At 43.3% G+C, this 21939-nt stretch overlaps 1 protein-coding gene and 1 long non-coding RNA gene across 6 annotated transcripts; both read left to right on the forward strand.

Annotated features, from left to right (window-relative positions):
• Positions 1-10929: 10929 nt before the first annotated feature.
• LOC127532569 (uncharacterized) lies at positions 10930-13488 on the forward strand. The gene is made up of 6 exons (XR_007940072.1): positions 10930-12424; positions 12533-12619; positions 12707-12844; positions 12940-13020; positions 13157-13326; positions 13441-13488. It is a non-coding gene; the product is annotated as an uncharacterized LOC127532569 (long non-coding RNA).
• A 652-nt stretch (positions 13489-14140) lies between these two features.
• LOC127532551 (mucin-7-like) lies at positions 14141-18238 on the forward strand. 5 transcript variants are annotated; one of them, XM_051944382.1, is made up of 6 exons: positions 14141-14481; positions 14604-14813; positions 15566-15927; positions 16018-16188; positions 16306-16430; positions 16527-18238. In XM_051944382.1, exons 5-6 carry the CDS (start codon positions 16404-16406, stop codon positions 17613-17615), a joined length of 1116 nt encoding a protein of 371 aa, XP_051800342.1. In that variant the 5' UTR covers positions 14141-14481; positions 14604-14813; positions 15566-15927; positions 16018-16188; positions 16306-16403; the 3' UTR covers positions 17616-18238. The 5 variants fall into 5 exon arrangements, with proteins under 5 accessions (XP_051800342.1, XP_051800340.1, XP_051800341.1 ...); XM_051944380.1 differs by having other exon boundaries at positions 15597-15927; positions 16018-16203; positions 16290-16430; XM_051944381.1 differs by having other exon boundaries at positions 14604-14761; positions 15597-15927; positions 16018-16203; positions 16290-16430.
• Positions 18239-21939: the final 3701 nt, after the last annotated feature.

Below are 21939 nucleotides of genomic sequence, written 5' to 3' on the forward strand. Positions count from 1 at the left end.
GTCTCGATGTACCCCGTGCTCAACAGGCCCAGTCCAGCGCCTTCTTCGGTCGCCAACAAGCCTCCATGCCTTTTGCTGTTCCTCCTTCTCAGGAGTATGTGAAGGAGCTACATGCCTGCTGGACAGACAATAAAGCCTTCTCCAGGTGCACTTCCGACGGTCGTGCACTGGCTTCAATGCACGATGCTGACAAGTATGGCCTCGGTCATATGCCTGCTGTGGAACCGGCCATTGTGTCCCTTATAGTGCATCCGGTGGAGACACTTCGCACTAATGCTAGATGTCCTCGGCCCCAGTGTAGAATTACGGACGACTTACTCTGCAAGGCATATGATATGGGCGCCCGCATGGGTCGTATCGGAAACTCTCTGTCACATCTCATGTTGGGCCTTTCGGTGTCATTGGACCAGAGCTCCGTTGACCCGTCTACACGGGGCCTAATGGATGCTTCCCTGCAGGCTTTTGCCCTTATGTCTAGGGAGCTCGGGCGTCTCATGTCCACTCTCGTACAGACTCGACGCCAAGTTTGGTTGGCGAAATCTCCGCTTTTGGAGCCGAGCAGACGGACTTTGCGGAGTGTACCGGTGGTTCTTGGTGAGTTGTTTGGAGCAGCTGCGCTGGAGGCCTTGGAGTGCACGGCGCAGGCGAACCGCACAAGACGCCAGTTCCCAGATAGCAGAATTAATCTGGCCCATACTTGGGCCACATCCTTGTTTTCTCTGGCCCAGTATACGTCTGGTTCCACGGGCCAAGTCCGGCCCACACACTGCATGCCTTACAGGTAAAACATTGCTGGCCGGATGTGGCCCAGTGTGTTTTTTACAATGCATAAAAACCTGTGGCCCACTACTGGTCCACATATGGTCTCATTGTAGTTATAATAATCCGGCCCAGCTCTGGCCCACACACTGCATACTGAAAGCAGAAAAAGTCTGCTGCTGGCCCAGCTCTGGCCCATATACTGCATGAAAGGCTGTTGTTGTCATGGGGATCTTCAATTCCATCCCATTTCAGGGCTAGCTTCTGTTCCACATGTATTTGTGCACTTTCATTAGTATTTCTGAAATGCTGAAACATGATATTCCAAGTTGCTGTTAATATTAATAAATTAAATAAATAATAATAAATCAATAAATAATAATAAATAAATTAAATAAATAATTATTTTATTAATGAAGTCTGACTTGTTGAATGGAAATATGTAAGTGCTGCCCCCTGTTTTGAACGTTAACAAAATACCCAGAATATCATGTTTCAACATTTAAGAAACACCAGTGGAAAATAAAACAATACACATGGGAAACAGAAGCCTGGTAGGTGTGATGTTTTTGTGAAAATTAAAATATACAGGAATACACCATACTCAGTTCACTTTGAATTCATCCAAAAATTTATTACAGAACATAACACTGAAAAATATAACATTTCATATCACTGAAAAAAATAGATAACACTAACAAATAAATAATATTGTCAAGAACTGAGTAACAAAAATACTAATAATTAATAATTATTACTAAAATTACTAATACCAATCAATAAAAATAATAAAATTATATAATAAAATAATAAAATTATTATTATTATTATTGTTATATTATTATAATAATAATAATTATTATTATTATTGCTATTATTATTATTATTATTGTTGTTGTTGTTGTTGCTATTATAATTATTATTATTCTTATTATTGCTATTATTATTATTATTGTTGTTGTTGTTGTTGTTGCTATTATTATTATTATTATTATCATATGTTGCTATTATTATTATTATTATATTATTGTTGCTATTATATTATTATTATTATTATTATATTATTGTTGCTATTATATTATTATTATTATTATTATATTATTGATGTTACTAAAACAATTAAACAATTCATGTTTTTTATTTGTCTTTTTTTCTATATTTATTATTTTTGTTTGACTTTATAATGGTATAAATGAACACAATTCAGAGCAAGGGAAACCATCTACTTAAGCATCTACAACATCACTTACAGTTTGTAGTTTCTAATGCAGACCACGATGGTGTGGGCTCTGTTCTTGGATTAGCGTGATCTTTAAAGACAGAGTTATTTTAGATTTTATTTGGAAAATAATTTGGTAGCCCCAAAATAAGCATTTAAAATATTTACACTCCAGACTTTTGTAAGAATTTAGTAAAAAACAACAACAACAACAACTGCATGACTGATATCTACAAATAAAGTCATTTAATCTTTTTTGTATGAAACAAAATGAGATGGGTAAAATCTGTCTGTAAACACCTACACTTAAACTGGTGTCCCCACTGCAAGCTGTCCTCTGGTCCTGGTCAGTATTCCATTGGCTAGTGGAGGACAAACTGTATATTTTTAAAAAATACTGTCAGCCTTCTCATCCACTACACTACATTATACACTTCAATACATTGTTTTTTTGGGTTTTTTTTGACACACTTATTTGCTGAGGAGGTTCATAAGTAATCTATACAATCTCTATAGTTTACAGATTGGGAGACATTGTGCATGTTTTGACCCAATTAATGATCTTATTAGAATTTGAAATGTTTTTCAGAATTAAGTTCGAATGCAGCTGTTCACAATACTTCTAGATTTTGCAATACCTACATTTTGCACCTTGTTTTCCGTCCACTGCATTCCTCTACATCTGACTGAAGATCAGACCGCTCTTCAGCTCCTCTCACCTTCTGTCTGCCTTCCTGATAATTTTCTGTAAAACATTTAACAGGGTCAGTGAATTACAAAATGACTACTACTACTGTCAAACCATACACTCTAAAAAGTAATTCAGGGCCTTAATCTCTGAAAATCGTTTTTGTGATTATTTGAGTTGCAAATATCAAAATAAATGCTTAGAAATCCAACAGGCAATTTTGCTTTACATTATATAGATTATTTAAGTTTATTTAAAGAAAAGAAATTTTGAATCAACTGTAAGTAATGGACAGTGCAGTGAGAACCATTTGGAGGACGACACTTCGGTAAGTTGAAGCTCTAAAAAAATGACTTTAGCTAGTGATGGAGAAAACGAAGCTTTCTTGAACCACTGAAGCAATCTGAAGCAATTGTGTTGAAATGGTTCAGTGTGTTGAAGCATTTGAAGCCCTCAGTATGCATTTTTGCGATGGTCCCTAAGCGCCTTGGCTGCAGCACTGAATTTTGGCGGACATTCAGCGTTGCTCCGTTCAATTTTCGCCATAACAAAGAAAAAATGAAGGAGCATCTGCACGCCAAATCTACTTGCTCGAAGAACATTTGGGGGAAGATGGACTATACAAATCTTGCTCAGTGTACAAGAGATTAAGTTATGCCAAGCACACATAATATTAAATAAAAACGGAAAGAAAATAAGTTTGTCTCGTGAGGTAGAGTTGCTAGTTTAACCGTTTAACTGCCTCATTTGCGTTTGTACAGTATGAACCTAGACAGCTGTACTGCGCTGGAATAAAATTACATATTTAGAACGTTATCTACACTTATCACTACAAATATCAGTGACAACACTTGTGTGTGAAACCCAACATTAAAGATAAATTACATGATTTACTCCCTCATCTGTGCTTGTGACTAGATAGCTATACTCAAACTGCAGTGGAATAAAATAACATATAGCTCTGGATAAATTGCCTGGTGTTATCAACACAGCTTTTTAAAACATATTTAACAACAAATATTAGTGACAACACATCAATCATGACGAAATTAAACATTAATTTGGTAAGTAAAATGTTCCCTTACCTGATCTCCGTCAGCCGGCCGATGCAGTGACAGCAGTCTCGTGAGGTTTTTCGCAGAGGCGTTGAAAGAAGCGCTCGGTGTAAGTACAGGTATGTCCCGCACGGGCGGTTATGTTTCCGCTCGGGAATTAATATACTGCTCTTTACTTAAATTTACACCGTGATCGACCAAATAATGATTACATTAAAACTGTGGAGATTTCAAAACTACAGGCTTTTAAAAAGTGAGCCTGTTTATATACAATGTTTGTGGCAATGTATGTTGACACCGCCCCTCCGTAATTGGAGCAGGGTGTAGGAGCAGTGGGAGAAAAAAAAACTATTTCACCTTTCATGCCGCCTTTGGAGTTAAAAAAAAAAACTGCCGGCCAATGTACTGTATTGTCTGTTCTGGCCTGACAACGGCACTATGTTTGTGTACCGTCACACACAGAAAACCTTGTGGGCCAAAAGTAATATTGCGTTCATGGGCCATATACCGTATAAAAGTTATTGGCCCAGTATGTCTATTGTAGACGATTATTAGCATGAGGCATCCTCATCTGGACCGAGTCTGGCCCATACACAGATAATCTGTCCGGCTGTCAGCCGATACTGGCGGAAGAGAGCCGGAATCGGCCCAGAGGTGACTGCTATCTGGGTTGGTGGGTCTTCAAACGTGTCCGCCTTCCCGTGGGGGTTCGGGGACTACCTCATCGTCTTCACGGGGGTACCCCTCTGCCACATCGAACCCCTTTGTCGAGTCCCGTCACCGGGACTATAGGCCGGTTCCGGAACGGAGGTCGCAGGGTTCGGCTATGCTTTCCCGCCCCTCGAGGACTGGGCAGTCATACCAGCACCCCCCCAAGCCTTCAAGAGGGCAGGGGGCATGCAAATGAGACACTACGGCTGGCGGTCGGATATTTTACCCCGGGTCAACTCAGACTCTGGGCCGCCCACACCCAGACGCCTGGGTACTCACCACACTGACCCGTGGTTATCGTATTCAGTTCCGCCGCTGGTCTCCCGTTCATGGCCGCGTGAAAATTACCGATATCCGAGACCCGGTCAGGGCACGGACACTGGAGACCGAAATTGGCACATTGCTGGCCAAGGGTGCTATAGTGCCTGTGGACTCCCTGCTGGATCCAGGGGGCTTTTATTCCCAATACTTCCTTGTTCCAAAAAAGACGGGCGACTTATGCCCCGTTCTCGACCTTCGCGGTCTGAACGCCTTTTTAAAGGTACTTCCGTTCAAAATGTTACGCATCCCCCACGTCCTCCAGGCAATCAATCCAGGGGACTGGTTCACGTCGATAGATTTAAAGGACGCATATTTTCATGTCCCAATTGCGCGTCCACATTGGCTTTTCCTTCGGTTTGCTTTTCGAGGGCGGCACTATCAGTTCTGCGTCCTTCCTTTCGGCCTTTCCCTGTCGCCCAGAGTGTTCTCCCGCTATGTTGCTGCGGCTCTGTCGCCCCTGCAAGCTCGGGGCTTGAAGATCATGCCCTATCTGGATGACTGGCTGATCTGCGCCCTGTCTCATGAAGAAGTTGTTCAGGATACTCGGACTGTACTCGATCATGCGGCCTCTCTCGGCTTGCACATCAATGTAGAGAAGAGCAACCTGGTGCCCGCACAGGTGACGACTTTTCTCGGTATGGTGCTGAACTCGCGGACCATGACCGCTTGCCCCTCGCCTCAAAGAGTTCGGGATATCTTGCACATGCTCCCACAGTTCCAGCGTGGACGGGCTCCGCCTTACGTCCTGTACCTGTAACTTGGGAAGTTAGTGGCGGCGTCGACGGTAGTCCCTTTGGGTCTACTGTCGCTTCGACCACTCCTGATGTGGCTAAACAGCTTGCACCTCGATCCAGAATGACACGATCACAGGCGGAGGCACCTCCGTGTGTCCCAACGATGTCTCGAATCTCTCTCACAGTGGCGGAGGGGCCACTTCATCACACAGGGGGTGCCTATGGGCTCTGTTCCAGCTCACCGGGCGGTGGTCCACACAGACGCCTCCCTTCGAGGTTGGGGAGCGACATGGCAGGGCCACATGGTTCAAGGTGTGTGGGCACCTTGGCAGCAGAGGCTTCATATTAATGTTCTGGAGCTGATTGCGGTAGAATTGGCACTGCGGCACTTTCTCCCATGTCTACGGAGCAGGCATGTTTTAGTGAGGTCCGACAACACGAGCGTGGTATTCCATATCAATCACCAGGGGGGCACCCAGTCTCTGGGATTGGTGATGCTCACCACGTGGATTCTGACCTGGGCTGCTCCACGTCTGGCCAGCCTGAGAGCCTGTCCCGGCAGACGCCTCGACCGTGGGAATGGAGACTTCACCCGGAGGTGGTGTGTCGTCTCTGGCAGACCTTCGGCAGGGCCGACATGGACCTGTTTGCGTCCAGGGAGTCCACGCATTGTCCCGACTGGTTCAGCCTTGCGGACAACACGGCTCCACGGGGTCTGGATGCTCTGGCACACGATTGGCCCGGAACTCTCCTATATGCTTTTCCACCTGTTCCACTAATCTTGCCAACGCTGCTCAGGGTTTTTCACGAGGGACATCGTTTGATACTGATAGCCCCATTTTGGCCAGTCAGGACATGGTTTCCACTGCTGCGCAGGCTCTGCTGCAGCTTGCCGAGGCCCCTGCCGTCCAGGAGGGACCTCCTGTCCCAATTCGGGGGGAGGATATTGCACCCGAATCCAGATTGACTCCGGCTGTGGGCTTGGCTGCTACAGAGCCCGGGATTGCATTCTCTGAGTATGACGGGGACATAGGCCGCACTATTGCCAATGCCCGGGCACCATCTACACGGCGGTTGTATGCCAGCCGATGGACGTTTTTCGATAGGTGCAGGGCCGGCTCTCCCTATACGCGAATTAAGCGGCTGCTTAGGGCCCCGCCGCCACTAGGGGGCCCCCAAATTGACTGTGTCTGATGGTCTGACCCACAGACTGCCATCTAACATTACTTGCTTCGGACTAACCTGGCAACCACGGTGGTTGCCAGAGGGGCCCTCTGTCCCCCCGCACTTTTTTCAGCCGTTACAACAGCTAAACCCGTTATTAGCATCCAGTAACGTGTTTTCCCGAGCCGTCTTTGAATGCACCATGAGCGCATGCTAACGCAGGTGTTCCACAGGAGACGTGCTGCTGTGCTGAGCAGTGCTGAACGTGCGTCTGGAGTAATGTTTAGCAAACCAGCCAGAGCCAGCAAGAAGCAAAAAACTTTACACAGTTTTTTCCAAACAAACCGTGTAAGTTGTGTGACCTTATTGGATGCAAACAATGTTAGACTTGTTAGCTAAATGATGACAAGGTAAAACGTGGCAATATATCAATATGTTAAGCTAGTTAACAATAATTTAAATGCTGTTGCCTCTGTTACATTACTGCTAATTAGTTTATTCTTGGAATAAACCCAGTCCTCTTTCATTTCTGGGCAGAAGATGTGCTCACAATTGCTCTCCATGTATTTAAGTCTTTTGGTCCCAAAAGAGGAGAGTCAGGGAGGAGAAAAAAGAACATGCTATCTATGGTATAAAAGTGGTTAAATTTACAACTATTTTTACTGCTTCTCTTTCTAATCTATCTCAGAATTTTGATTTTCAGATGTTTTAATGATTATTTCCATAACAAAGAGCAGAGTCAGGCAGGAGATGGATCAGAGGCCAGCAGTAATGTGACCATGCAGGGTCTGCAGAGGTGAAAAAATATATAAGTGGCTGAGAAAAAAATATGTATCTGTGGGTTAAAGTGATTTTGAGGTTAAATTCTACTGCAGTTTTTACTCTTCCTAATGCTATTTCAGAATTTTTCTTACCACATTTTTTATGTTTATTGCCATAACAGAAAGAGCAGAGTCAGGGAGGAGATGGATCAGAGGCCAGCAGCAGGGACAAGGATGTAGGGTCTTTACAGGTAAGGAGAGATTATAACTTCCTGAAAATAAGATATCTATTGCAGGGAGAAACCAGGCAGTACTGATCATTTCATGTTCAGTGTTTGGCACCTTTGGCTACTCGTCCAGTAGATGTTCAAGGGACATTGTTGTCAACTCAACTAGAGTTTGGCCACTAAAACTTTAGATTTTATAGTTTAAAGTTTTATACTTTATAGTTTAAAGAACTAGCCTAGTTGGTCCCCTGGTATTGTACTGTGGCTGTTAGGGATTATGTGGTTCTTTAGCCACTAAGGACGGTGCAATTAAATGTAAGAGAATGATAAATCGCTCTGAAAAATTTGTCCCCCTCACTTCTGAGATGGTGGTTACGCCCATGCCTGTCTTTATTCCAATTAAACATAAATCATCATGGTAGCATATCAATTTAAACTGGCTTATTAGAAAACTATAAAAATACAGGAATGAAAAAATAAACCAGCAGTCAGTTAGTGACTCCATGCTTCATGCGTAAGTTAAGCTACTGTGACACCACGGCACCGTTTCAAACTTGATCGATTACACTGGTCTGGAGAAGCCACAGATGGAAAAGCAGTAGCACTGGAGATGGCATCATGGCTCCAAAAAGGAAGTTCAGGAGTGGGCTGAATATTTGCTGTTAATCGTGTGCATGTGTGTTTTAACCCAATTACAAGCTGTGCACGTGATTTGGTAGTTGCCCTGTGCATGTTTTGGGGCCACAAAAAAAATCTTGCTGAGGGCCACCAAAGTCCTAGGGCCGGCCCTGGATAGGTGGTGTTGGAACAGGAACCTTGACGCTGTCCAGTGCCCTGTGCCATTCATCTTACAGTTTTTACAGGAACTTTTCAACCTGGGTTGCTCGCCATCTACCCTTAAGGTATATGTTGCCACCATTTCTTGCTGGCATCATGGTTTTAATGGTTGTACTGTTGGCAGTGATAAGACTGTGTCATCTTTTTTAAAGGGTTCTCGCTGCCTCCGCCCTCCCACCGGCTGGTGGCTCCGTCTTGGGATTTATCTCTCGTGCTGGAGTCCCTTCGCGCTGCTCTGTTCGAACCCCTGGACCGGGCTGATTTGAAATGGCTGTCGTTGAAGACTGCCTTTTTGTTGGCTATGGCTTCGGGTAAGCGTGTTGGTGAACTGCAGGCCCTGTCGGTTCATGACAGCTGCTGCAGGTGGAATGCTGACGGCTCTGGTGTTACTCTCTGGCCTGACGCTTCTTTTCTTACTAAGGTACTTACCGATACCGCTATTGCGTGTCCACTCCGACTGGCGCATTTTGGATCAACAACTTCGTCCGAGCCTCTGTGTCCTGTTCGTGCTCTCGAAATGTATGTACGGGCCACCGGGGCTGTCTGCAAGTCTGACAACCTGTTTGTCTGCTATGCCGGACCTCGCTTGGGCCAGCCTTTGTCTAGACAGAGACTTGCCCGTTGGGTTGTTGATGTTATTAAGCAGACTTATCTGTCACAGGGGCGGTCTCTACCGGAGGGTGTGAGATGCCATTCCACACGAGGTCTGTCCACTTCATGGGCTGCATTGGCCGGTGTTCCCCTTGACGTTATTTGTGAGGCTGCATCATGGGCGTCGGAATCTACGTTCTCGAGGTTTTACAGAGTGAACGTGGCATGTCCATCCCATTGGACGGGGTCCTTCAGCAAGACTCGTCTGCTTTATAAGGTGGGCATGGTTTGCGGTTGTCTTTATTGGATTCCTCGGGACTTTGTTGATATGTGTCATCCAGTGCTTTATGCACCGCCTCTGGCGGTCAGTAGGGATGAAATAGAATGATGGTTATGAATGTAACTACGGTTCTATGAATCCCGGATGACCGCCAGAGCGTCCAGTCCCTCGGAGTCTCCTGCTTGCAAGGGGTCTTGAGGGACTGAGCTTCCGGTGTTACATGGCTATATAGGTTCACGTGAGCCACCGGGAGGTCACATGTGACTTTGTTGTCATTAATACTTGACCTGCGCAAGCGTAAGGATGATCATCTAGCGCTTTATGCACCGCCTCTGGCAGTCATCCGGGATTCATAGAACCGTAGTTACATTCGTAACCATCGTTTTGTCATCTGTGTGAAAGGTGCTAAACAAATAAAGTTGAATTAATAAACTGAATAACTGACTAACTCATGACTGTGACAACAAGTATTTTTATTGTGATTTAAGGGTTTGATTCATTTTTAAGGTTGGGGTTAAAATCTGGACAGAAAAAGAGATTAAAGAAATAAACTACATTAAAAAGCAAATAAATCAAAGGAAAAAACATTTAAAACAATAAAACTTTAAAAAAGAAAATTAAACATGAAATACAATTAAATTATATTAAACAGATAAAATATTTAATTAGATAATTAAACAGAAGATACAAAACATTTAATTATGAAATATTTTCGATTAACATAAAACAATTAAATGAGAAGAATATTAAAAATTTTTAAAAAAACCATTTAATTATAAAATTGAATCTTAAAGACAATAAAACTTTAAATAGGAATTAAACAGAAAATACAATGAAGCATTTAAAAATAAAATTAAACATTAAAAGGTGGTAAAACATTTAAAAAAGAAAAACCTTAAAGATTTACTCTAAAAATTAAACATTGGGGAAAAAAGGAAATTTTTCAAACAAGCCGATAAAACATTTGAAAAAACAAACATTAAAAAGATAAAACATTTTTAAATCAAATCAGACATTAGAAAAGAATAAAAGGTGAGAAAAAAACTAAACATTTAATAAGAATCAAACTAAAGACAAAACATTGTAAAAGACACCAGTTAGACTTTAGAAGATCAAATTAAACAGAAGAGACGATAAAACGATGAAAAAGAGCAAAAACAGATAAAGGTCTTAAAGCGTTTTCTAGTCTGAAATGAAAACATCAAGTTGTTTCTTCAAACATTTCCTCTTTCTGTGTTCTTGGTTTGACTGTGGACAGATTTACTAAGAGCTCATTTCAGAAAACTGCTTTCCAGATAAAGTCTACTAGTAGTTGAAGGCATCGATCAAACTAATGTTACCTTCTGATCTCCACAAACTTTACTGTTCAGTGAAGACAATCAAAGTTCGTTCAGGATTTCTGAAGAACCCACAGAAGGTCTGAGAAGAACTCAGATGGATGGTCTAAATGTGAACTCAAGACTCATGGTCACAAGTTTTAAGGCTTCTGTTAACCACGTTAAGTTCAAACTAACACAGAAGTACTGAGAAACTTTTAGAACTTCAGTCCTCAGACTGTCTGAAGGTTCAAACTAATAGTGAACTACTCAGGAACTTAGAAGATTTCAGTCCTTGGACTGTGTGAAAGTTAAATCTAACAGAGATCTACTGTGGGACTTAGAAAATTTCAGCCCTCAGACTGTGTGAAAGCTCAGGTCCTGAGGACTCAGGAGGTGTGGAGGCTTTGGAAAGTCTTGGAACTGAGGGTTCAATCCTCCAGCACAAAGGCTGAAGTCCAACCTCCTGAGAAAAACGGTCAAGAAAAAAACTAAAAAAAAAATCGAAAACGACAAAAAATAGATAATAAATGCGCAAAAAAAAGAAGAATTAGTATCTGAGTGAGTAGCTCTACCTACCTTACCTCGGGGCCGTCCGGCTGCTTTACGGTTGTCAAATCACAGCGCTGCCTCTCCAGATTTCTCCAGAATTCTCCGCCAACCGCATCGTCCCCTGCCCAGAATTCCCCAGAATCACCCGACCAATCGGTGTCCGATGTGTCCAGAATTCGCCCGCCGACAAATTAACGTCCAGCGTGTCCAGAATAACCCCCCGACCAATCAATGTCCAGCATGTCCAGAATTCACCCGGCGACCAATGAGAGGGCCAGTCAGAGGTCAACCTCGGCGACCAGTGACAGCTCGAGCCGACCAACCCTTGACCCCGGTCGACGCCTGTCCCACCCCCCTCCCCTCCGATCCCCTCATTCAAACTTGTTTGTGGAAAAATACAGACACCTGCTCGGAAACTTTTGCATTTCAAGGTAAGACGACATTATATTTATTTAGTTTTTATTATCCTACGCAAATGACAGCGTAACAATTACAAGAAAGAAACGATCGTAGGATCCTTTGGTTATTACACCGGCTGGCTACCCGTTTTTCACTCTCGTTTTACCGTTGAGGTGGTATAGCAGTTAATTTTTTTTTCATTACTATCGTTTTCTAGCAGCATACTGCTGTATTCCCAGACACATTAGTCAGTACGTGTTTTATAAACTGTGACCGCCGTTATAAGTAATGTTATGTGTGAATATCGTCGTTACTGTTGTCAGTCATTCATCTTTCCTTGCGTTACTGAACCATTCAGTGAGTAACCGCGGTAGTGACGTGATTCTAACACAATTAAGCTTTCAGCTGCATATGTACGTACATTTTCTTAGCCCAACAGAACTACTTCTCATGAGCTAACCATAACTGTGATTACTTATAACGGCCCTTTTCTACTATAACGTTATGTTGTCCCATTAGCTTAGAATATGAATCACATTTTCTCTTTTTCAGCTCATGCACCTATGAATAATAATGAAAGTACAATAATACATATTAATGCTGGTGACTATCCTACTTCTAAACTCTGGCTGCTACATTTGGTGTAACTTGTACATTTCTTCTCTGTTAATGGTAGATGGCTTCCAAACAAAAGAAGCACAGAGCCATGTCAGATCAGGAGTGGATGTCCCGTCTGAGAAGGTTTGGCCTTCTGAGGCAGGAAACAGACCAGCACCACGCCAGAAAAAGTGGCATGAACTCTACCTGAAGGTAAAGTTGGACAGAGTAATCAACAATAATTGTGCAGTTATCGGGGGAAAAAACTAATTAAACTAAAAGTGGAATACATTCCTATGATGTACTCAAATCTGATTATAGATTGAGAAATGTCCGATGCAGCTGAGGGGACAGGCGTCTCTGTTTGGAGGGACACAGACGTGCAGCTGTGGTTTCCATGCAAAGAAGGTATCAGTGATTTTTCATGACATTAATAGCTACAGGTGTTGTATTCTTTATGAATAAATTCTCTCTTTCTTCTCTGTGCACTTGTAGCCTTCCAGCTCTGTCCCTGGGCCTCCACAGCCAGGTCCCTCAGCAGCGTCGTCTACAGAGACAGAGCAACCACAAACATCTGGACGAGCAGCAACATCTGGGCAGACACCTCGGAAGCCTTCTTTGACTTTGGCATCGGTATGTATTCATGATGTTATAAGAGTTTATAATAGGAAAAATACTTAGAGAACATTTTTAATAAAATACTTCACATTATTGGGGTTTTTTTTCAGTTCATGAAGCCAAGGTTTGGAGGGTCTCATGGTGCTGCCTTAACGCCCAACTTAAGTTTGGCTGGGAAGCATGTTAGCACGGTAATGTCTGTGCAGTGCTGCAGCTGTGTAGTTTTGCTGCTTGGGTAATTACAGTGGGGATGTTGAAATGTGTACTTCTCAGTCACTGTAATGTCTAATAATGATGTTGTGAACTGTTCTCCTCTCTCCTCATTAGGTCTCCAGCTCTTCTCCCTCTTTAACTATGCCTAGCGCTGGTACGAGCGCCATGGCAAGCCGACCACAGTCACCTGCCCGCAGTCCAAGGACGTTCATCCAGGCCGTCTCTCCTCTCTCTCTTCCTCCCCCACCTCCGCTGCCTCTGTTCCACCAGCTACTGCTAGAGCTGTGAGTAACTTAAAGTGGAGTTATTTTCTTTGCATTGATGTTTTACTAAGCTTAAAATAAGAATTTCATCTTTATAATTATGTGTCTATATGGTGTTTTTTTTTTAAATATCAGGAAACATCAGCATCCTCCTCAGCACCTCTCATCCCTCTGTCCTCTGTGACCTCCGTTGGTGTCCCCTCCACTGCTCCATCTCAGACTGGTCCCTCTGAGTCGCCACACCTCACCCTCTGCACACTCAAACTGCAGGAGATGTGGAGACTCCTACAGGTTCTGAGCAGTGCTGGCTCCCAGCAGAGATGAAGAAGAACATACCTGTTCAGGACCAGAAATGGATTTCTGCAGCCATCTGGAAAAACCAGCGACTGCGCACAGACCTGAAACTATGGTATGCGCCACCAGAGCCAGCGCTTATTTATCATCAGGCCCCCACTCCAGAGCGTTTCTTCACACACAGACTTCTCTTATGGATGCCATATCACCTGTGGAAGGTGAAGCTGTATTGCCCTGCATGTGGCAAACAGCTCACAGGTGCTGGAGTACACAAGAGGGCTCGCAAGGTCTTGGACATTGACAGGTATTACCTGTTAATTACAGAGACGCTGAGATGCAATTCAGTTGGTTGCAGGATAAATTACATCTCCTCCAGCAAGACTATCCTAGACCAACTGGATATGGCTCACAGGCTGGAGTTCAGACTCATCCTGACTCAGAAGTGAGTGAACCTATGTAACAATTGTTTGTAATCGAAGCAGACAAATAATTAACTGTGTTAGTTATTATTTATTATTATTTATATTATTTATTATATCACTGACAAAATAGTGGACCAGCAGATCACCAAAGAGGACCTAGCTCTGCATTGCAGAAGGCGGACAAGAGGGGAGGTGCAGACTATCCTCATGATCGAGGCGCTCCTTAATGAACTGATGGGTGTAAAGGCAGAGACCTCCTTGGTGTCCCACTCTTGGACCAGGAGAGGATGCAGCACATTTGGAGAGTCCAGAGGAGGCATGTAAAGTGCATTCAGGACGAACCAGGTGTGCTCCTGTGCACCGAGACAGGAAGTACCACCACCAAAGAGGGACTTATCCTCCCTAAATACAGGTGTGCCAGGGGGTCAACATCACTTGAGTCCTTCCAGGTTCATTCCAGGTTAGTATTAATCACTGTTTATTAGCAGGGCTAAATATGTTAAGGTTAAAGTTATGTTGTATAATATAGACTGACAACAGAGACACAGTGTCAGTACTGTTGGTGTTTTGATTCATTTTAAGGAACGAGCGCAAACAGCCTGAATTTTCAGCTGTACCTCCTGGAAGGCCTTAATAGATGGAACCAGGACAGAGAAGCTGCTTCTCTGGCAGTCAAGCCACCATCCCTGCTGAGCTACTCTGGGGACCTTGTACTGTGTGTCAACAATTACAGTACCAAGGTACTTGGCAGGAAGCTTGTCCCATCTTGTCAGCCTCCTTCTGTGTATACTGGTGAGTTTAAATGTTCTGTCATGTGTTCTTATTGTTACGGAGGGGGTTGGAGAACCCAGGCGCAGACAAAGGGAGGCTGGCAGATGGGTGAATGATTAAAGTTGTTTTATTAAACGAGAATCCAACTACAATATAAACCAAGAACAGAACTGGGAAGGCAGAGCAAAAACCAAACTATACTAAATGCTAAGAAACAAAACAACAGAGCTCAGGAGGGACACTCACATTATGGGGGAACTGAGAACCAAGGGGGCAAGACAGGCTGGGGAAAGTCCAAAAACTGACAGCAGGGCAACAGTGTCCAAAAAGGGGAAAATCCAGGAGGCGGGGAGAGCAGAAAAGTCCATAAGCTAAACAGTCCAGAGATGGCAGGTTTGGTGGAGAAACAGTGTCTGTAACATGTGAGTCAATGATCCAGCAGAGACTGAGCAAGTGAGGGGGTTTAAATAGTGGAGAGTTTGTAGACAGGTGAGCTGAGTTTACTAATTACTGCAGCTGATAGTAATTTGGGTAATCAGCTGGCAGAGTGCAGGTAGAGCAGGAGGGCGAGTGACTGTGAGAAAGAGATGATAGACAGAGGAAGCCAAAGAAAAACAAGTCAAAACACACACAGATGAGCAATAATGGAGAAAAGGAGGAAAGGAGGAAGGGCAGGAGCTGGAGCTGGATCCTAACACTTATACAGATAAACAAAACATGTTTATTTCATTGCCATTGTTTTCTTAAAAATTCTGTTCAATTGTCCCTCCTAGGTGAGCTGATCGGTATTGATTACCTGTTCAGACAAACTGGAAGGGCCATGCAGAACATGGAGCCTGACACAGAGGAGACTGACCACATGCTGGAGGACTTGGGCACTGAGGAGGACCTGGAAGATGAGGGTTTTGAGGATGCCAATGTGGACCCCACTGTTGGGCTTCTAGACATCACAGACCCATCCTCTCAGCCATCAACAGCCATCGCCACCTCAGCCTGTAGTGCAGGAACTCCCACCTCTGTCCAACCTCCTACATCTGAGGCCACCTCTTCTGCCCCATACCTCCCTGCTCCTACTGACCTTCCAGCTGCTGTGCCTACTACAGTACCCACACCAGCACAACCTCTGCAACAGCTGGTAAGTATTACTAATGTTCTCATCTGTATTTTATAATATGTTATATTTTTGGAAGAGTGTGAAGTTTATTTGTGTTTTAATCTTTTTCAGGCTAAGGATTTGAGCTCCGTTACGTCCTTCGGCACATCAGCTGCCACCACCAGCTCAGCCTCTGCTCCTCCTCTCCCCACCACTGTCTCAGCTGCCATCTCCACTGCTACAGATGCACCTGCTGGTCCGTCCAGACCACCGGCCATGAGCCCAGCACAATATCACCAACAGGTGGGGACATTTTTTGTAATCCATGTTGTAACATTAAGTGTCATGAATACATTTTTGACTACAGTGGTATTTTTCTAATGCTCATCCGTCATGTTTAACAGGCCACTGGTGCATCAGTTTCCACCTCCAGCTCTGCCTCTGCTCCTCCTCTCCCCACCACAGTCACGACCTCTGTCTCCACTGCTCCAGCTGATGCTCCTTGTGGGCCACCAGCTATGTGCCCAGCAGCACCCGAGCGAGAGGTAAGTCTCACTCTCAGGTTACACTGTACTTAAATGTTATGTTTCTGCTTGTGGTAGTACTGCTGTTGACTTTTATTGTATTCTTATGTTAACCAGGCTGTGGATGAACGTGGTATTCCTGGGATGGACCGAGTGGACGGCCTGGCAGAGTGCTTGGTGGGGTCACGGGCTGAAAATGGCCAAACTCTGACTAACCAGCAGGCCAGCACCATTATAGCCTTATGGCAAAATCTTCTGCCATATGATCAGCAGCGTGTGGCATATGCCGCTCAGCACCAGGTGCGCCTGACAACCGGGCGGTATAAACAGCCCAAACGAAAGGCTGAATTTACACCAGGGGCAGAAAGCATGACTGGCTGTGTCCTGGGCTCGTCGGGATCTCCTACCCAGTGGCCAGACTGTTGTCGCCTAGTAGAAGCAGTCTTCATCAAGCTCTGCAACAACCATAAGAGCCCTCAAAAAAAAGACAATTATGCTCTAACGCGATGGACACTGATTCTCAGGGACTACAACAAAATTCGACAGCTGGTCCTGGGAAACGGCACAGTTATGCAGAGTACTACCCTGCAGTTGTTTGCAGTCAATCAAACAACTCTTGTTCAGTGGCACAATAAAAGGCTGAAGAGGCAAGACTGCAGAATTCTGCTGCAGGGAGTCAATCTCCCTGCCACAATTTCTGTAGCTCCCATGCCTCTTCCACCACCGCAGGTACGGCCCACTGCTGCACCGACACGTCCTGGTCCCCAACATGAGTACAACCTGCCTGAAAGCACAGCAGGGCAGGCAGTGCTCAAAAGAAAATCCACTGCTTTCCCACCACTGGATGCCCCACCAATAGTCCGGCCAAGGCTGCCTGCTCAGAGGCAGCTCTTCCCAAGACAGGCACCCCCACCCATGGTCTTCATTCCCACCCCTTCCACTAGCCCCCTCATATTCCAGGCCCCACAAGTCTTTGCACCTGCACCAAAAGCAGTTGCGCCTGCTGGCCCTCTTCCTCCTCCTACACCTACTCGCAGGCCATACAGTCGGACTGTTGAGAAAAATAAATGCGGTCAGTGCCACCAGCCTCGCACCAAAGAAAGTGGATACAGCCAGTATTATGGGCACATATACTGTCCACTAAATGCTGGTTTGCCACTTGACCAGTGGATGGAGGAGATGCGGCGAAAAAGAGCAAACCAGTAATGGATTCTGTGTCCTTACTGGATATGCTGTGTAGATATTGTAAATAGTTTTAAATAGGGCTACACAAAATGTTGTTTCTTTTTTTATATTGTACTGTTATATATACAGCGCCCTCCATAATTATTGGCACCCCTGGTTAAGATGTGTCCTTTAGCTTCTTATAAATTCATTTTTTTCTAAATAATATAGTACCACAATGAAAAAAAGAGGAAAATCCAACCTTTAATTCAAGTGCATTTATTCAGTGGGGGAAAAAAAACAATCACACATTAAGAAATAATTCTTTTACATCAAATCATGTGTTCTACAATTATTAGCACGACTGATATTAATACTTTGTACAACCTCCTTCTGCCAACAAAACAGCACCTAATCTTCTCCATTTTTGTTCTGACATTTTTGTACAGTTTTCAGTGTGAGTGTATGCTCCTGCAAAAAAAAATTATTTTAGGCTTTCAACACATCTTAACCAGGGGTGCCAATAATTATGGAGGGCGCTGTAGTTGTGTTAAAATTGTTTCAATATTGTTACTGTTTATTGTATATATGTAAGTTTTGTATTTCTTTGTGTGATAACCAATTAATCTGTAAATTTTGTAATAAATCTGGCCTTTATTTCTGCAGCAGTGCTTTGGTGTTTTTTTTTTTTTTACGTACATATCTGTATAATAAGTGTCAAACAAAGACTTTAATGCATAATCAGACTAAAGTGGCTTAATATGAACAACACTTATTCAAAACCATTTCATAATTGATCAAATGGAGCTTGTTATTTGTAAGAGTATCAGTATAAGTAGATACACACTAAAAACAATAACTGTTTCTACAGCTTTGTCAATAGCACATAAGAAAAAGCTGTTTTTCTGAAGGGCTGACCAGTTAGTATTACATTTACACAACAGGCCACTCATAATTTTGTATCAAAGTTAATTATATCTCAAAGATTAACAACAATTGATTACAGTTTGTGTGAGAATGTATATGTTAGGAGCTGGGATCGAACCGACGACCTTCGGATCCACAGCTTCCCCGGCCATCATCCTGTAAAATGACGTATTTTGTCTAATTTAGTCAAATTTAAGTCAGAAATTGTGTTCAAGTCAATCAGAAAGGCAGCAAGGCCGGGAAAGGGTCTCAATTCATCTCTTTTTTTTCTAATTTTTCTCAATTTTTCTCCTCCTTTCTCCTTCCCCTTCTTCCCCTTCTTTTCACCCTCTTCCCCCCCTTAACGGACTATTGTTCCCCAGCCTTAGCTCAGGGGATAAGAGGAGAGACTACCAAGTGGAAGGTTGCAGGTTCAAGACCCACCACTGGCAGCTTTCTTTTTTGTCTAAGTTTTTCAGAAAACTTAAGAAGTGTCTGATTATGAACCAGCAACCTGCAGCTCCATAGGTAAACCCTTAACTCACTGAGCTACAGATCAGACAAAAATAAATAAACTTGTCGTCTCTTTGACATCGTAGTTTCTGTTCCTAATAAAGTGACCACATGGGTGGAGCCAAGGCAGAGTCTGGGTGGAGAGTAGGAGGGGAGGTGGGTGGCAGCCTCCCCCTCTACCCCCTCTACCCACCTCTACCCCCCACCACATCTTCCCCCGCCCGACTAGTTTTTAGAAAATCAGAGTCTCAACAGGTTTTCCTGAGTTTCTGGAGTTTCCACCAGGTCAGAGGCAGAACAAGTTGTCATGAAGAGGTGTTGAAGTCGGTGAGGATGGAGTGAATTTTTACAGCGACTAGAAGGAAGACGACTAGAAGAGCAGGTCTTTAACCAGCATCCCTAAAATCCATGGAGTCGCTCCAGAGAAATGAAGGGAGGTCAACTTTTATCAGCCTCCATCCACATGTTCAACTTGATATCTTTACTTTGACATTTTTAGCACCACAAACCTTTAGTATCACACTTTATGATCATTTATTAGGACTTTAATGGAATCCAGCAGCAGATTTAGTTTTTGTTCACAAACTTTATTCTTGTCGTCGTGGGACTGCAGGATTTAAAACTGTTCCTTTTATTTGACCTCATGTTTATTAGTTTTAGTGCAGAAAGTTATTTTAATTGTCCATTAGTCTGTTAAAAACCAAATAATAAATTGGATTAGTCAAGAGGTTTAAATTTCTTACTTTGTCATATTTTAAAAATGACAAAAATATAAAATAAAGCGTCTTGAGACAGTTTGACCTGTAACTGGTGTTCTATAAATAAAAATGAATTTAAATTGTATGTATCCTGTAATGTTGGAGGAATTCAGACATAAATGTTGGAAAACACATTTTCTTTGTCCATTAATCTGTTGATTGTTTTCTCCACTAATTCATTTCTTGTTTTGGTTTATAAAATGTCAAACCCAAATATATTCAGTTTACTGTCATTAAAACCAAAAAGATTTACATTCATGATGCAGGAATCAGACAGTTTTTCTCTTTTTATCTTAGTTTAGTCACAAAGATCATTGATAATGTGTGAATTGTTGCAGCTTGTGAGCCGTAAAAGGTTTTAATGTTTGGGGCCGAGTGTCAGAAAACATTCAGAAACCAACATCAACAAAATAACAAAGATTTGAACATCATTAAAGGGAAATCCAACTTTTGCATGACAACGTCTAATTAAAGGACATTTATTTCCAACATAAATGTGTGATATTCATCCTCTGGAGCCTCTCTTCACATCGTCTTCCACCTGGACTGGTTTGGTCGGGAGCATGAACAACAAACATGAAAAACTGCACTTTAACATCAATGAATGACACTGAAGTTTAATCTCTACATAAATGAGACTGAGGGGCCGTTTACACGAGGACGCTTGCAGGTGAAGACGGCAAAATATTTCAACAAAACACCCTATCGTTTATACGAGGACGGCGTTTTGGGGGCTTGAAAACGCAAAAATTTGAAACCGGCCTCCAGAGTGGAAAAGTAGAAAACGCTCCTCCGTTACGTTTCCGTCTAAACAGCAAAACACAAAACTTTGCAGAGATCTGACCACGTTGCGTACGCGATTACGTCACATACGTGCTTTGGTTTGCCGGCTGGTACAAGGACGTAAACAAAGATGTGTGATTATTTCCATCCTTCGTACCTTCAAGCAGCTCTGGCAGCTCTATGTACACTACAGGAGTCGTACCAACAAACGTACAGAATCTGTACAGATTCCATTCATGAACATTTACCACGGCGGAGATCCGAAAAAGGAGATAGTACGTATGCGCGTAGACATGGCAGAGTTTTATCACAGCGCCACCCAGCTGCCTGGCATGCATATCCAATCGAATTCCACACACTATAGAGTCACCGTATATACGCAGATTTCCTTCAAAACCGCTCGTCTAAACGTGAAATGACAAGACGCCACTTTTGCATTTTCTGTTAGGATGGTCCTCGTGTAAACGGCCCCTAAGTCTGGATGTGCTGCTCTGTCATTAACTCCTAAGTTTAGGGAAAGTTCAAACTAAAGAGGACAGTTCAGATCAGACTTAAGAATGAGCTGATTCTGAACAAACATCTCAGACTTTCTGAGCTTCAGCACCTCTAGAAGATATTTGAACAACAAGCAACTCCAGAGATCCAGAAGTTGGAGAGAGTTAGCTTTAGCTGAGCCACAGAACATGTGGGACGCTAACCTAGCAAACATTTAGACTTTTCTCTGTGAATTCTGAGAAATAATTTCCTATTTAATGACAGAGCTACACATCTGAACTCAGCCTCATTAAAACAGACTAATTCAGTGTCATCCATCCAGATTAAAGTGCAGTTAGCCAAAATGTTTGTTGATGAGCTCCAACTAAACCTGTCCAGGTAGAAGGCCACTTTGACAAACAGGAAGTGGAAGATTCCAAGCAGATTTATAGAAGGGGGAACCGGACTGTACTAAGTGTGGTCCAGTATAGAGGGGGGGTGTTTGTGGGTTTTTAAGGCTGATAATGATTATTAGTGAGACATTTGGAGCAGATATTCATTTGTAGTAAATGAAAGTATTTAAAATCTTGTAGTTAAACTTAGAAGAACACAAACTCTAACAGAAAACTTTGTTGATCCGTTTTTGTTTTGTTTACAGATGTGAAGTTAAAGGAGTTTTATTGGTGACGTATAACCAATCAAATCACTCCAGAAGACAGAGCGACCACAGCTAGATAAAGGTTCAGAGCCAAAGTAGCAGCATTTTAAAATGGATTTATTCCCTCACTCCTCCTCTGGTGTTTTCTGGATTGTTCTCAGCTTCATGCCTTCGTCCACTCGGCCTCCGTTGACTCGTCCCGCCTGCCGTCTCTGGAGCTGAAGCTGGATTGGATCAGACCAAAGTACCGTCCAATCACGCCTCTCAAAAGGCT

Source organism: Acanthochromis polyacanthus, chromosome 24 (genome assembly GCF_021347895.1).
Source record: "Acanthochromis polyacanthus isolate Apoly-LR-REF ecotype Palm Island chromosome 24, KAUST_Apoly_ChrSc, whole genome shotgun sequence".
Lineage (NCBI taxonomy): Eukaryota > Metazoa > Chordata > Actinopteri > Pomacentridae > Acanthochromis > Acanthochromis polyacanthus.

Bases quoted from the DNA above. Each gene is read 5' to 3' on its own strand.
- LOC127532551 (XM_051944380.1), top strand. From the start codon at position 15,613: ATGCAGAACATGGAGCCTGACACAGAGGAGACTGACCACATGCTGGAG. The intron at 16,204-16,289 runs GTAATCCATGTT...CATGTTTAACAG, and splicing joins AACAGGTGGGGACATTTTTT to GCCACTGGTGCATCAGTTTC. The intron at 16,431-16,526 runs GTAAGTCTCACT...TATGTTAACCAG, and splicing joins CAGCAGCACCCGAGCGAGAG to GCTGTGGATGAACGTGGTAT.